This window comes from Cryptotermes secundus, unplaced genomic scaffold, assembly GCF_002891405.2.
Source record: "Cryptotermes secundus unplaced genomic scaffold, Csec_1.0 scaffold403, whole genome shotgun sequence".
In the NCBI taxonomy this organism is placed as follows: Eukaryota; Metazoa; Arthropoda; class Insecta; order Blattodea; family Kalotermitidae; genus Cryptotermes; species Cryptotermes secundus.
The window spans coordinates 34,175-51,668 of NW_019739948.1; the positions used below are offsets into that span (position 1 = coordinate 34,175).

The following is a 17,494-nucleotide window of genomic DNA, read 5'->3' on the forward strand; positions in this document are numbered from 1 at the left end:
TACTTTTCACAGATGAACAAAATGAACATAATGTGGGAGGGTCGCATCTACAGTCCACGTGCTACATGTTCGATATTACTCGAAGATTTCAACGAAATCTGGTGTTAGAAGTTTACACGTTATTGCTGGGCGAATTTAATTTTTGTTCATTTCGGTCTAATATAATCCATAATTTCTTTGCAATTCAAAGCAGACTCATTTCTTCTTCCCCCCAAATGACTCATTTTTAAAGAACTGGCAAGTGTAAAGATAGAGTTATCCCTAGGCTTAATTAATTAAGCACCACTCCATGATGTCGTATAAAGAATGGAGGTATGGCTCCACTATTCTTAACCTCGGTATTAGACGAAAGTGAGTGGTCAGCTTTACGTCTCTGGTGCATTACCCCGGGGGAAAGAGCCCCCGGCAGTCACTTGATAGGAGGCTGGGTGGGGCCCACAGCCGGTCTGGGAGATGTGGAGTTGAGAAAAATCTCTGCCTCTGCCGGGAAACAAACACTAGTCGTCCAGCCAGTCGCCCGTAGCTGTACCGACTGAGCCATCCCGGCTGGTGCATCACATGCATGTTACTTGCAGCTTACTTAAGAAGGCTGTCAGTAGATGGCAGTATTATTATTTTTATTTTTCTCCTGGGTTGAGACGTGAGTCCACTTGCTACTGCGGCCACTTCTGGCTTATTGTACCAGCCACAGATGATAGGTGAGGGTGACTGTGGTGCAATTGGTGGAATGAAGATTGGCAGGGGAAACCGAAGTATTCGGAGAAAACCTGCCCCAGTGCCACTTTGTCCACCACAAATCCCACATGACCTGACCCGGACTTGAACCCGGGCCGCCGCGGTGGGAACCCGACGACTAACCGCCTGAGCTATGGCACGGCCTTAGATGGAAATATACTCGTATATGGCCGACTGACTGTGAACACCGAACTGGAAAGGACGGGGACGGTCGTGGACTATTTTTAAAAGAATGTAGTCTTCTGGGATGTGGCGCCGTGTGCATATTTTTAACCAACGTTTCGGAGGAACGTATCTTCAGGGTATAAGAAATCCTCGAGCGATGAACCAGCGTGAACAGGCGTCTGTATTCTTATATCCTGCATTCTTATACCCTGAAGATGAAGGCGATATGTTACTCCGAAACCTCGGTTAACAAAATATCAACACGGCGCCACATTGCAGAAGGCGACATTGTTCATAGTCACCGCCGTGGAAACCTCAAATCCTACATCATTTCAATATACCATGCCAGTACTTGTGTGTCTGAACTAAGAAGAACCAGTAAAAATCGTCGGTGTTCCGGCCGAGATTCGAACCGGTTACCTCACGAACACGAGTGAGCCGGCGTGCTCAGTTCCAGTACAGACATCACTAAGCCCATCAAGATCTACACAGTTTGATGAGGCAAACGTCTAACAAAATGCACGGTGAAACGTCTCCGACTCTGTGCAGTGTGATACCAAACAATACGGTTGTATCGTCGATAAATGAACCAAAGACGCATGCGAAACTGTACATAATCCTTCTGAAGATATTATTACACAAGCTGCATTAGATTTCCCGTCGAAATACAATCCAAGGATCTGTCGAATTATTTTCCCCAATTGTTGATGTAGCAGGGGTGGGGGAGAAGAGGAATGCATATAGGGTATTGGTCGGAAAGCCAGAAGGAAAGAGACCACTAGGAAGACTAATAGGTAGACCGGTAAGAAAAAAGTAAAACTATCTCTGTACCAGGCGGTGAAGGCCCATAGGATTGTGAGATATTGAGGGTCCCACATTTTCTAGACAGTCAGCTCATAGATTGCGGTAAGGTTTTCAGCCTTACGCGCCGGCCGCGCTTTACTCTACAGGAAAATTATTTAATTAATTCCTGGTACTCATTTCTGTTAGAGGTTGAGTCGACCCCAGGGCCATAGTGCGGCTGGAAGAATGAGGTCAATTGAAAAAATCCAATGACCTCATCGGGACTTGAATCCGCGACCTTCCGGCTTGTAGCATAGTGCTTCAAGCAACTACGCTACCGCGTGCCCCGATATAGGTAAACTGGTGGATAATATTAAAATGGATCTTAGAGAGATAGGTTGGAGTGTTATGGACTGGATCGATTTGGCTCAGAGCTCTTGTGAAAGCGATAATGAGCCTTCAAACAAAAAAAAACTCCGTGGTTTTAGTCCGCAAGCGAACTATACCGACCGAGCGACCGCCGCTTATCGGCGAAGTTAGTGCCAAATTTAGCTGATAGTGTGTGTTGCGTGGTCAGCGCAACGAATCTCCACGGTCAATAATTTCGGTTTTATAGGCCGGAGCCGCTTTTCCTTGAAAGAGCTTCTCAATTATCCTCACGAGGCTGAGTGAACCACGTTCCAGATCCACTACTTCTCAGAAAATCGGGTAGCGCCGAGAATCGAACCAGGACCTCTGGATCTGTAGCCAGGAACGTTGACCACTAGACCACAGAGGCGGTCGATAATGGGACTTCGGGTTCTCTGAATTGCTGGGAAGTTCTTGAGTAGCTGCACAATTGGCGGCTTCTCAAGAAGGGCTCATCTACACAAAGTTAGCCGGTTAGTTGCTTGTTCTTCTAAGGGTCATTCCATGTGAATCCGTCCAGAAAGGTCGCTCGCCATTTTTTAAAAAATTCCAATTTTGTACACATATTTCTACATATTTTCACACCTCAAAAATATTTTTAAAAAACTGTAATCCGCTCGGTTCTCCCCGTACAGCCGTTTTTATAATGTGAAAAAACGCGTTTTCGGCTCAAATGGAGGTTTGCGTTATCTTCTGTATCTCGATAACTATTGAAGCTAGAGACTCCAATGAAAACCCAATTTGTTCCTCATGATATAGATAACAAATCATATTATTATAAGCTTTTACTCAACTCACTTCCTCTCGGTGTAATTAAGCTTGAAACTTACCTATCGATTTTGGGAAGAACGCTAATTTGTACCTTCAGGAACCAATAGGAGGGCGAAGTATCACATCTGTGGTTTCTACCCTTTGTTTTATCCTACATGAGGAATACAGTCACATAGTTTTGAACCCCGTACCTATTTTCCAAAATTTTCCAGGAGCTTCCAAACTTTGCTCTGGGCCCAAAATCGACCATTTTTAACATCTCGTATCTCCTGTGGGGAAGCTCCGAAAAATTTGAAATTCATAGCAAACAATGCTCTATTCTGGAGTAACTTGAAGTTAAAATTACAACTTTGATATTCAACTAATAGCGAAGTTGTGGGCACTTTGAATTTTACCAAAAAAAAGTCAATACCTCAACAATTGGCTTACCTGCATCCAGTGGTATTAGTTCTTTGTGTACTCCGATGAAAATTGTACAGTTTGTTTGAGTACACGTAGTTCAGTAAGTGCCCACTATCACGATGTCTTCGAAATCATCGGTCTTGGATGTTTTATAACACCTGACCCTGTTTTCCTCCAGAGGGACGACCCGGTGTTTTTCTCTTGTGTGGAGCACAGTTTTACACTTATGGAACCTGCTTTTTAGAATGATTTCATTTCTTGCAACTTCCTCTTTTGGCACAAAAAAGTAAACTATTCCTGGGATATTTTCTGTGCAGAATGTTTACAGTTCTAGCGGGCACATGATTTCATTAAAAGGAGTTCTTTGAAGACTGGCTTCCGCTGCTTGCCTCTTCGTGGTGCCGCCAATAACGTCACAGGCATTCTTTCCGTGCGAGGTGGCAAAGAAGTTCAATTCTGCTTCAGGTCCGAAGTCTTCAAGTGATGACATAAATTGGAAAGATTCTTTTTGTTTCTATATTGGCTTAAAGCGCCATCACTGAAACAAATAACTTTCCTGACTGAAGGCACATTTTCTTTTATATCGGCGATAAGAAATTTTTGGAACACAAACTGTGGCTCTATCGTGCTTTACATGATCATTGATTATACACAAGCTTCGGCATTTTGTTATACTGTCCGCCTTGTAGTAATACACAAAAGGGTGAAGTGTAGCCTGTTAACTTACCCAGTGGAAACTTTGAATCTCGTCTTGAACGAGAAAAGAACAATTTTCTGCAAAATTTGTAAAATTCAAAGTGCCCACAACTCCGCTATTAGTTGAACATCAAAGTTGTAATTTTAACTCCAAGTTTCTCTAGAACAGAATTTCAATTTTTTTTCGGAGCTTCCTCACCGGAGATATGAGATGTTAAAAATGGCCGATTTTGGGCACAGAGCAAAGTTTGGAAGTTCCTGGAAAATTTTGGAAAATAGGTACGGGGTTCAAAACTATGTGATTATATTCCTCATGTAGGATAAAACAAAGGGTAGAAACCACAGATGTGATACTTCGCCCTCCTATTGGTTTCTGAAGGTCAAAATAGCGTTCTTCCCAAAATCGATAGGTAAGTTTCAAGCTTAATTACACCGAGAGGAAGTGAGTTGAGTAAAAACTTATAATGACATGATTTATAGTCCATATCTTGAGAAACAAATTGGTTTTTCATTAGCGTCTCTAGCTTCAGTAGTTATCGAGATACAGAAGATAACGCAAACCTCCATTTGAGCCGATAACGCTTTTTTTCACATTATAAAAACGGCTGTACCGGGAGAACCGAGCGGATTACAATTTTTTTAAAATATTTTTGAGGTGTGAAAATACGTATAAATAAGTGTACAAAATTTTTTTTTTTTAATGGTGAGCGACCTCTCTGGATGACTTCACATGGAATGACCCCTGCTCTACTGTTTGTGCGACAACTCACATCATGTTGCTTGTGATTCCCTTACATGTAATGTCCCTACTTCCGATTAGTTTTCCTATAGGGGAACAGATGAACATGATGATGCAAAATCGTTAGGAACTTATGCGCATATTCTGGGTATGATGTCCTTACCGGATCCCTCGCCGTCGATGTCAACTCGCCAGCCGTGGCCAGTGTTGACGACCTCGCGAGTGTTTTCGGGGACGTAGTTCCAGGTGAGTGGCTTCGAGTCGAGGGAAGTGTCAGAGGTCGCTAGTGACGTCACAATGTCCACAGGGGACTGGCGACTACCTGCAGCTGTCGGATAATTCTTGGCCCATGTGGATGGTCCTGCAAAGCAAAATTATTATTGCTATTATTATTGACGACTCTATAAGCACTGACGGGGGCCACTGGAAGGGAACTCCTGCACTTAGTAAATGGTTAACACGCCTGACAGCAACACAAGTGGTTGTTCCAGGTATCACACCCATCCTGGAAATTGTTTACATATTTATTATCAAATCTTCTGAGGTGTTAGGACCAAACAAGCTGAATTTTGTGAAAATGTCTACTCTATGAACTATAACATTATTTGTTTCTGAGACATGGCTAAGCGACCTGTGTTATGATCACAGATTACAGACTGCTATACAGTTTTCCGTTCTTAGAGGTGTCTGCAGATGAGACACGTGGCGGTGGAGTTCTCATTGCCCTGTACTCCAGACTTCGCTCCTGCAAACGTAGGTACGATTTAGAATCTTGTGATGAATGTGTATGGGTTGAAATCCCAAGTTTTGACGGTCTTGACTTCTTCATCGAAAACCTTTACGAGTGCTACCGGAAAGTTCCCGGACTACCCTACTCAATTCTGGCTGCCATCGCCTTCAAAATAGTCTCAATGGGAACGTATACAGCAACCCCATCGTTTTTTCCATGCTTCAGAAGCACCATGGAAGCCATTTTCCTTAATGCTGTTGAGTACCGCTTGCAATTCCCTTTGGATGTCAGACTCTGTTTCAAAACGTCGTCCCTTCAGTTTCATTTTCAGTTTGGGAAACAATTCGAAATCACAGGGGGGCTAAGTCCGGCGAGTGGGGAGGATGGGGAACGCTAACCCTGCTGTTGTTATTCACAAACACTGATTTTCAGGGACGTGTGGGCGGGCGCGTTGTCATGACGAAGGAGCCAGTTGTGGTTACGCCAGAGTTCCGGTCTTTTTTGTTGCACATTTTCTCTCAAGCGTCTCAGAACGTCACAGCACTAGTTAAAGTCAGAATTGACCGCAGTGCTAGGAGGAACAAATTCACGGTGAACAATCCCCTTCATGTCGAAAAAAAAATGAGCATGCTCTTTGTTGAACTCTGGTCCTGCCGCGCCTTTTTTGCTCTTTGTAAATGTGGGCTCTTCCACTGCGACGATTGTTGCTTTGTTTCTTTATCATAAGTGTAGATCTAACTTTCGTCACCCGTGATGATCCTAGAGATACCAGTAAAAGTTGGGTCCTCGTTAGCCTTTTCTCGTAGTTCAAGACACACCTTTACGCGCCGTTGCTTTTGATCATTTTTGAAGGGTCGAGGCACAAATTTCGCGGCAATGCGGCGCATGTTCAAATTTTCTCTTAAAACCTCCTGGAAGCCTCCATAACTGATCCCAACGGTGTCTGCAAGCTCATGGATTGTTCGGCGACGGTCTTCGTGGACGAGTTCTCGAATTGTTTCAACATTTTCTCTCTTGTTTCCGGTGCTAGGTTGCCCTGTACGTTCATCTCGACCGACCTTGAAATGTGAATGCTATTAAAAATCCCCTGTCCGACTTAAAGAATGTTCTCCAAATGCCTCAAGAAGCATTTCAAGGGTTTATGTAGCTGATTCATGCAAAACGTGATGCAGACACGTTGCTCGATTTTGCCATCCATCGCAGACAAAACGAAACAAGAAGTAAAAAAAAACACTCCTGTAAAAACAATGCACGTTCACAGGGCGGTGTCACGTGGCAGACTGATGCAATAGGCTTGTAGAAGTGTGACCTTGGCCTTCCCTCTCATCTTCGTTCTCCGAGGCAGTTACAACAGTATGGGTCTGGAAACTTTCCGAAAGTACCTGGTAGTTTCCCCCTTACACTAAACCTGAAATCACTGATAATTACTTTTGCCTTTTAGAAAATAAGCTGGACACATTTAATTTTCGTATTATTAAGCTTGGGGATTTAAAAACTTCTGATTTCGACTTGAAAAGTTGTCTACATCTGCCTAACTCCCATTATCGTTCTAAACTTATGGGAGATGCGATTTACACCTCCACGTGTCTTCTTAACCTTAGCGAGTGCACTGATACTGTCGGCAGCAGTAATCTACTTGACCTAATCTTTTCCAACGTAAGCGACGTATGTATGTATTACTCCTGTTGACCTTTGACTTCTAAAGTCCGATAATTTTCAAGATCTCTGATTATCAGTATTCCTCTGCCCTTTGTCACTTGTATACAGAATTATGAAAGTTCTTATTGTAAATTGCAGACTGGGGATTTTACACTGCTTTATAGTACTCTCTCAAGTGATGAATGGTACTATCCCCGACAGTTCTGCTGTCACCAGCCTCGGTGTGGCTGCTCAAGATGCCGTGGAGCAGGTAATTCCCCGTGGCGTCATAAACTCTACGTCGAAATTCCGAGACTGGTATTCTAGCTCCTTAAGCTATTTTATTAGGAAAAATCATTATTTTTACACACGCTTTAAAAAAAGAAATCCGACTGACTTTTCCAAAGTTTTTCTTTCTATTATAAACTATTTAACGCTACTATTAAGTGCGACAAACTTATATGGTTGAAGTCTGTTGATAACAATTTAAAGTCGCAAGCGAAGAACTTCTGGAATATATGCACAGATTAACTGTTACGTTAGTTATATCTAAGGTTCAATATGTGTCCGTTGTTTCGAATTCGATTACGTCAACTGATGCCAACAGCTGGAACGCATCCAGCAGAGGTTTGAGGCCTTCTGTTTTAATCATTCTTTTTTCTTTTCCTCAAGTCCGCTACTGCTGTTCTCTTGCTTTGGAGGAGTTAAAATTACACGTTTTACGTATGACGAAATATCGCTTCGATGCACCGTATCTCATTCAAGTTTACTTTGGCTTGAAATTTTGCCCTTCTGTTCTGGAAACTGTTGGCCTCAGAGTTCCTGCTCGGTATAGCAGAGACTCTGCCTTGTTCAGTGTCTGCTCCTCATGTAACAACTGTCCCTCTGCTAGATGTGCAGCAGCTGATAATGCTGTTTGCAGGGATGTTGACGTATTCGGAACCAAGGACGATCTCCTAAATCACAATTTGTCAGAATCTCAAATATACTCGTGACTTTAGAAAACTTGTAAGAAAATGAGGTTCTTAGTAGGGCTTTGAAAGTTATTAGAGATATGTAATTAAGAGAAGAATATGATGGGAAGGGAATAATTAAGTAGTAGTAAAGAAAGTAAAGTAAAACTATCCCTTTAAGAGGCCATGTAGGCCCATAGGGTTGTGGGATGTTGAGGGTCCCACATTTTCTAGACAATAGGCCCACAAAGGGCGGTGAGGTTGTCAGCCTTATGCGCCTGCCGCGCTTCACCCCCAAGAATATTCCTGGCACTCATTTCTGTTAGAGGCTGAGTCGACCCCAGGGCCGTAAGGAAGGTGGAAGGATTAGGTCAATTGAAAGAAATCCACCTCATCGGGATTCGATCCCGCGACCTTCCGGCTTGTAGCATAGTGCCTCAACCAGCTATGCTATAAGTGGGAAGGTGGTCTAGTGGTCAGAGTTCCTGGCTACAGATCCAGAGGTCCGGGTTATATTCTCAGCGCTACCAAATTTTCTGAGAAGTAGTGGGTCGGGAACGGGGTTCACTCAGCCTCGTGAGGATAACTGAGGAGCTATTTCAAGGAAATAGCGGCTCTGGTTTTGAAAACCGAAATTAACGACCGTGGGGATTCGTTGCGCTGACCACGTGACACCTTCTATCCGCTAAAGTTGGCACTAACTTCGTCGACAAGCGGCGGTCGCTCGGTCGGTATAGTTTGCTTGCGGACTAAAACCGTGAAGTTTGTTTTGTTTGCTTTAGTTGAGCGGCTAACACTTTAACGCGATGCACTGTGTTTCATGGAGTCGAGTAGAATGGAAGTGAACAAAAGTACGCTATAAGAATTGAAGTACCTTATTTTTCACAGCTCATGACTGATTTCTGATATCAGAGAACATACCGTATTTACGCATGTATAGGCCGCGTGCGTGTATAGGCCGCAGCACAATTTTCAGACAGAAATTATAGAAAAAATAATTTTCTTGGAATATTATTTCAGGAGTATTACACCCTGTATTACTAATTATGAATATTTATTTTTTTTAAATGAAGTGTGATTTCGAATATTTCGAATATAAGCCGCACCCCAGTTTTCCTCTTGAATTTTTGGCAAAAAAATGTGCGGCCTATACATGCGTAAATACGGTATTTGTCTGTACAGGAGTGAAGAAAGCGACACGACCCAGTTGGACGCAAACCTCGGCCTAAACAGTGCGTGCACTATCTATACGTACTTGTGCTCTTTGCCTCAGGCACAAGAATTATTGACAGCACTACACTTATATTTAATCATTGTCCTACTTCTGCAGCTGGGACAGAAGCCTCACGAACTATTCAATATTCAAGCTTGTTTATCTGCGCGGGAAACCCCCTCTTTCAGTTCGATACTTCTCGATAAATCAGACTAACAACGACCTGCATGTTTCAGAAGACGTCACCGGACGATGTTAACATGTTCTAGTGAGCAGCCACGTTCTGCGTACATGGGAACTATCCTGACCGACACTTCATGTGACTTTCCTCAGTCACGCCAGGCGACTGGCGAGATAGTGTGTTCAAATAGTCCACGACCGCTTCCTTTCCAATCCTTTCATGCTCATGGGACGCGATCATTCTGTTATGTAACAGGTGCAGTTGATACAGCATCGACTAAATGATTAAAAAGTAATGATTTTTCCGTCACTTGATATACTTTACGAGGATTTCATTCGTACTAACACATAATAAAATGTGAGAATATAACATTTTAAATACAAATTTATTACGGTGAATATTTATGCACTATATTGAAATATCCCCTCGTTGGTGTCTCCACCTTATCGTTGTGAGGGGGTTTGAGTATGCCAAGGAGCCTGAGAGCTATACCAGAGGTAGCGTAGCTACTGGCAGGGCCTCCCTTGCTGGACAGGTCAAAGGGTAGGCATCAGACGAAGAGAGACACCGAAAACTGATGCCGGAAGCAGCGTCATCAGCAGCGACTTGAAGCATAGAGCAAATGATGCTCGAGATGGTTCAAGTTCGTATAGCAGCAGGCGTGACCAGAGTAGTTTGAACGGCTGTTGTACTGCGATGTGGAAAGCAAATGGAAAAACTACCACATTATCACTTTTCCTGGATAGTCTCTTTCCAAAAACAGAAGATCGCATTAAGTGGAGAAACTGTTTTGGAAGAGGCTGTGGACCTGTCGTCTGACAGATTACTGATGAATGAATTGAAATATGAGAAATACGAGAAGAGTGTATATGACAGAAGAACGTATAAACGAATAATGCACACCAATTTTTTTTTTTAATTTCGTGCATCCTGTTGTGTTACAATATACAACCTCTTTATTAACCGTGTTGTGTTGTGACGGTTAATAAAGAGGTTGTAGAATGCACACCAGGGTGACATACTTAAAAATTAATAGTTTAAATTAGAAATTTTCGTATTTCCCAGAATTCTCGAAGTTAACTCCATATTTAGAACGAATTACAGAGGGATCATCACTGTGGATTCTGATGTAGCAAATTAAACACAGATAATACTGTCACGTGTATGAGTGACTACAGACGGTGTTTGGATTAATAATTGGATTTATTGAACACTTGCAGATCATAACTACAAAGTAACTACAGCACTATCGCTATTTCACAAAATCTGCAGTTCACTACAGCACGTACTAAGTCTTCTCAGTCTGCTGTGTCTTCACCAGTCGTTGCCTGGTAACGGCTTTCAATGGCAAACTTCCCCCTTCCTCTGGGTTCCCGAACTGTCCCCGTGCCTCAGCTACCAGCTTCACCGCGGCAGTCCTCTAACTCACTCACCAACCAAATCGCTCTACTCGGCTGCACTGTACTAACTAACTGAACGCGGTTGGTCGGGTGATATAGCCTCAGAACGGGCCACATAGAACACTTCGCTATCAACACTACTTCCATCGTTGAGCGCTGGCCGCTGCCTGGCAACGGGTCTATGTGCCACAATATATTCTGCATTCCCTAGATGCTGGGGGAAATTTGGAGCGCCGTGCGCTAAAAGTATATATACACTTAATGAAAGCCAATATAATGATTCAGTTAGGGGACAAGTAAAACAAAATTAAAGCTATACCTGTAATAGACGAATAAAACCACTGAATTTGATACAAAGATTGAAGTTCTTAGGTTCACTTAAACGTGTAAAGGAGACCGAAATTGAAGACAGTGGATGTAAACATTTGTCTGGTGCATTCGATATCCATAACATTCCAAATTAATGAGAAGATTTATCGCTATTGACTGAGGGAAATTCGCTTTAGAATATGTCATTCAAGGTTCAGGAAAATCAGAATAAACTTGAATAGAATGGATTTAATTAGCTTCTTGTCTAAGCTAGCAGTATTAATTTACTGTTTGAAAATGTAAGTAACAGAAAGACAGACACAGAAACTCAACTATAACCTAGCAGGTAAAAATGTAAAGATATCCCTGTAAGAGTCCACGAAGGCCCATAGGGTTCTGAGACGTTGAGGCTCCCACATTTTCTAGACAGTCGGCTCACAGATGGCGATGAAATTTTCAGCCTTACGCGCAGGCCGCCTTTTACCCCTCAGGAAGATTCCTGGTACTCATTCCTGTTAGAGGCTGAGTCGACCTCACGGCCATAGTGCGGCTGGAAGGATTAGGTAAATCGAAAAAATCCACCTCATCGGGACTTGAACCGGCGACCTTCCGGCTTGTAGCATAGTGGCTCATCAAACTACGCTACCGGAACCTAGCAGGGAGACTAAAAATAAATGCTGGGGAAACTATGCATATGATTATCTATCAGAGAAGGTAAGAAACCAAAATTACGTTTACGAATAAATTAAGAGCAGTAAATTGTGGGGCGTACCTGCCCCTGTGAGTTCAGAATCCTTTGTCTTGTTGCCTACTGTCTGGAAACTAAAAGATTTAAAAAAAAATTAATTTTTAAATCACTATGCCGATCACAGTGGCCGCGCGATCTAAGACATGAAATATATTCGCTCTCTCGAATGCTGGGATCGTGGGTTCGAATCCTACTCAAGGCATGGATGTCTGTGTTCATTCTGTGTTTGTGTTAGGTAGCGGCCTTGCGACGGGCTGATCCCCCGTCCAAGGAGTCCTACCGACTGTCTTAGACTAAGAAACTGAAGTGAAACGAAGCGCTTTACGGATGCCCCGTGCTCCAAGTGGGAGCAACAGGAGTAGAAGAAGAAGACGAAGGAAAACACGTCCGCTATATTGTGCAATTATTAATTTATTATTTTTGTTCCACTTAACATTTATAATGTAACATTTCAAATGACGTAAAAGCAATTAGTTCTTCCCAGAACTTCTTGCTTCAACTGCCTTCCCGTAATTCAACCTCGCGGGAGTGGTCTAGACCAGGCATGTCAAACTCAACTTGTACAGAGGGCCACCTCAGCCCTATAAATAATAGTCCAGGGCCGGACTTCAAAATAGAAATATACATTAGATTTTGGTACAAGGAAATTTAATTCTATTTATTATTTAGGAATAATTTCAATATAATTACCTAAAGTCACATATCTTACAGTTTTAAAAAGCAAGAGAATGCCATTTTTGACAAGTATTAAACAGCTTTTCAATATGTAAAAAGGGAGATTACACAAGAAATTATGTTAGAAATAGCAAAACATTTAATTTCCTGCAGCCTGCTAATTTATGTCTGCGTGAGACTTCTTGTCTTCTGGTCTGTTGGAAAATTGTCTCCACAAAAAATATTTCTATTAACATTTTAATATTGATTTTAATATCAATTAGCTCTAAAATGTTGAGGGGCCGCACTTTGTGGCTATGGGGGCCACATGTTTGACACGGCTGGTCTAGACAGAAGGCGACGAAACAGACAGACAGAAATGGCTAACACGACCATTCATGAACACATCGAGTTCCAGAGTTTCACGAGCAATGGAAGGCTCGCTCGAAAGCGAAGCGGATGTTTTCAGCTTGCATAATATACGTGGGCGGGCCTTGGTCGATTGCCTCGCCTTCTCTTCGCGAAAGGATAGTATACGACTGCCTGAAAAGAAGCGGAAACATATTCAATGGCACTACCAAGATAACTTGGAAAGACGGGCAAAGAAATGGTTTCGGCGAAGCCGTGACAGGATCAGCAACGAACGAGAAACGTCCAACTGCATCAAGATCAGAAAAAGCGGAGGCTAGAGAGCTCTCTGTCCTGGTAGAATCATTAGGGTCTTATTGCGGTTTCTAATTAGTGCAAACGTTCCTTAAACCACGCTCTCTTACCGAAACAGCATGAGTATACTGAAATCGTGGCTCTCCAGTAATGGTACCGTGTAATCTTGCATCTTGATGTCTCGAGCTACAGGTACAAGACTATACGGAGTCATAACCCAGAAGACCACAGCCCAAGTTCTCACCGCCGGGGAAACCTCATATCTCAAACGATGTTTTTACAGTACTTTCCTTATTTTGAAAAAAAAAAAAGAAGTAGCTTATGCGTTATCCATGCTGTCTGTCTGTGACTCCCTCACTAATAACTTCTGAAAGCCTGAACCAATCTTTATTAAACTTGGTATGTATATCATAGCACTTGAGCTCATCTCAGCGGCGTGCTCCTTAAATCCCTTCCATCGTTCATAGGCAAAGGCTTGGTAAAGTGTATTCCTCTTTTCGTTGCTAGGCAACGGCTCAATAAACATGTTCCCGCGGCAAAGTATGTACGCAACAACAGAAAAATTGCTGGACGATTGTGTCTGTGGGTCTGTGTATCCCATCGTTGTTAGGTAACAACTCGGTAAAGACGTTCCCGTTGCAACGAAGAATTGTTGGAGACGCCGTGCATATGTCCCTCACTGAGTCCTAACCTTCATCAGTACCGTTTACACCTTGGTCTCTTGGTCTTCCTCTAAGGGACTGAGCTCACACAATTTTAATGTAATGTTCCAAACCATTAATATTATTTGTATGTAAGCAAACTGAACATGCAAGTGTATATAAAATATTATGCGATACGTTCTAACAGTATTTTTTTTTACTGCTAGTGGGGTGGGACTAAGTCCCTTGTACTGCGGCCACTTCTGGCCTATTGTACCAGCCCAAGATGATAGGTGAGGGTGATTGTGGAGCAATTGGTGGAATGAAGACTGGCAAGGGAAACCGAAGTACTCGGAGAAAACCTGCCCCAGCGCCACTTTGTCCACCACAAATCCCACGTGACCAGACCCGGGATCGAACCAGTGGCTCTCTCCCTGAGGTTAAGGCGGACAGGACGTGAAGCTGACCGCTCACCTCCATCTAGTGTTGAGCTTAAGAATAATGGAGCCTCACCTTCACCCCCTTACATGTCTTCATGGAGTGGTCTTTACTTCATTAAGCACAGGGACAAATTTACCTCTATCTTTCATGACGATGGAAATCGAATAGTTGATTACACAATCTCAATGCCGCGTGTTTAGAAACGAACAATATCTGTTTCCTTAGTTTGAACACTTCTTACAATTAATGTCATGGCATTTAGTGCTATGAGGTGTCTGTCACTCACTTTCTTTAACATATTCGCCGCCTGCCCAAGAAGTGTCTGCAATGTTGTCTTGAGCAATCAGCCCTATTACTGAGACGCCATTTCAATTTAAGTGTATGTGAAACAAATTTCGTTGTTAAAGAAATTAACAAATATTTTCTTCTGACTCATGACACAGAATTTCACGCCTTACTGAACGTGTTTGTCATCTGTTCAGGAAGTGTCCGACGTGTTGTATCAAGCAGTTATCTGCAGTGACACGGATATTTAACTTGTCTCCTGTTTTAACCAAACACATTGCCCAATGCTGACATTCGCTTACGTAATTGAAAGACTGCAGCTAGGGAATTACAGGCACTGCTCTATGAGGCAATGTAGAACTGCGGGACCAGTTCAGTTGGACAGGAACGTCCCACATATGCTGTGATACCGCTCTACAAATTAACTGGGGGCTTAAATTTGAACGTTCCTGTTAAAATGAGACAATGTTTTAGGATAATTGACTTTTGGGACACTCTGTACTGCAGGCCATGAACCCCAACGGTCCGCCGTCATTGCCCTGTTCCGTATTGCGGAAGCCAACACGTATGTAATTACGTCACTAATTCTGCCGGTCCTTTCTTCCATTCAACTTCAGAAGATGAATAACAAGACAGAAAGGAATACAGCCATTTGTATTTGTAATAAATTAAAATTCATACGACAGGAGGATAGAAATAAGAAAGAGACTTTCGGTAAATGTACGAGTACTTACTTCGCCGAATACTCCTTTCTATTCCTGTTACCTTTGGTTTATTGCTGTTAGCCTATGTCTCAGCATAATCTGCATTAAAGAATTCGTGTTATTATTTGAGTTTCGGAAATGATAAATCCTGTTGCACGACCTGACGCTGCTATGAAGGTTATGTAAGGCCCGGAACAGACAACGTAGCCCTCTAGTGGGACACAACGGAACTTCCCACGAGTCAAGTTTCAAGGCCGAGAGCAATGTTCTCACTGTCACTGCATTACTTAACAAAATTACAATAATCTGAACTGTTACAAAGCCGAAGGTTCACCTCATCACAAAATACGTGTACATTACGTGAACACGCCACTAGAGGAGTGCGGCTGGGGTTCCGAAACTTTACGTGCTCTCTTCCTCTTCTTCCGGCGACTTCATCTGCCATGGCCTCGACTGCCAGTGAACTGGGAATATCTGGAAGGAAGCTGGCAAACCCTAATTTAAGGTCTTAAGTTGGCACTAACTTTGCAGACATGCGGCGGTCGTTCGGTCGGTATAGTTCGCTTGCGAACTAAAGCCGCGGTATTTATTTTTTTTTATAATGGCATTTGCCTCGAGGGAATGTCGAAAGATACGAAAAAGAAATCTTAGTCACTTAATGCAGTGTCCGGCCCAAGATTTGAAGCTGGGAGCTCCCGAGTACGAAGTCGAAGAACTACCCACTTCACTGCGATGTCCGGTCCGACCTATCAGACTTATTTGGGAATGGCAGAGAGTAAGTAAGTAAGTAAGTAAGGGGCGGATGGAGAATGTTACGAGACTTTCATAAGGCGTACCCTCCACGCAGTGTTACTATACATTTGAGCTAAACGCGGGTGAGCTGGGCTGGACGGGTAGCACACATAACGAGAAGACAAAATTAAATTAACACAAAAAGTGAGCGTTGGAAGACCTAGGTGTAGATGACAGTGTAATATTAAAATGAGTTATAAATAGCCATAGATAGGAGTATAATATTAAAACTGTCCTCAAAAGAATAAGAATAGCGCGTGACATTTTAGACTATACAGGCCTTGAACGCAACATGGATATGTGGGTCTGATGTAAAGCTTCTACAGTGTGTGGACGAGGGGTAACTACAATACAAGCTAAAAAAACAGCTGTACTCTTTGTATTTCAATAGGCTTAGAATTAGTGTCACATAAAAAGGATACGCTGAGGAATGTTGCGCATTTTTCGAAGATCTATGGGGAGAGTCAGTAAATAGGTCAGAAATGGGAGTAAGACAGCTGTAATGGACATTATAGATTTTCTGTATGTATCATTAGGTAGCTACAGAGTCCAGCTTCGTGACATTCTAGGCATCATATGTTCAGAGGCTGGTTTCGGTAGTCCAAATGGCTAACGTGCTTCAGGAGTACACTACCGAAGAGCAGCGTTCTGGTGTGAATTTTTGTGGGCAAAAGAACCCAATGCGAAGGATATTCATAAGGTGGGAAGTGTGTGTTGCGTAGAGGGGTTCACAACTGGTTCGAGGAATTCTCTCAAGGACTTGCGGCAGAAGCAAGTGCGGTGTGGGTGGAGAGTTCATTCGAGTTGACAGTGTAGCAACTGCACTAGAGTGTCCCCATTATTCAGCATACTCATACAGCACAATGCATGATCCTTTGAAGTCCAGGCCAGCTGACAAGTGGGGTACTGCTTCATCACGACAATTCCACACCCCACACAGCCCGAGCAACCAAGGAGAAAACTGAAGAACTACAGTGGGAACTTCTTGAACATCCGCCTTACATCCCCGACTTGGTCCCTATTGACTTTGGTCTGTTTGGTCCGCTAAGAAACCAACTTGGTGGCAGACGTTTCGCTGATGACGAAGAGGTTGAAACGGAGGTGCGGAAGTGGCTGAGACAACAGTCAGAGGACTTCTGTGCTGCGGGTTTCGGCGCACTGGTAAAGCGAGTGGGCAAGTGTATCAGTGTTGGTGGAGGATATGGCGAGAAATAACTGTTTCTTTCTCACAGGTTCGAATATCACATATTTTACGTTTCATATCCACTTGTGACCTATTTACTGACTCTCCCTCATGTCATCATGCAAAACTGAGATCCAGCGTTTAGTACAGTGCAGTACAGTGGTTAATTTTAAGTGCCTGGAGGCACTGAGAAAAATCACGAAGAATTCAGTCAGGATAGTTGGTGTCCTGGCCGAGATTTGAACAGTTCACCTCCGAAA

The 17,494-nt window shown here is 43.0% G+C and overlaps 1 protein-coding gene across 1 annotated transcript in view; it reads right to left on the reverse strand.

Moving 5' to 3' along the window:
• LOC111872097 (carbonic anhydrase 1) overlaps positions 1-17,494 on the reverse strand; it is a 132,815-nt gene that overhangs the window by 19,850 nt on the left and 95,471 nt on the right. Inside the window, exon 2 of the mRNA XM_023865649.2 lies at positions 4,863-5,060. Coding sequence (XP_023721417.1) covers positions 4,863-5,060 — 198 coding nt within the window. The remainder of the gene's footprint in view (positions 1-4,862; positions 5,061-17,494) is intronic.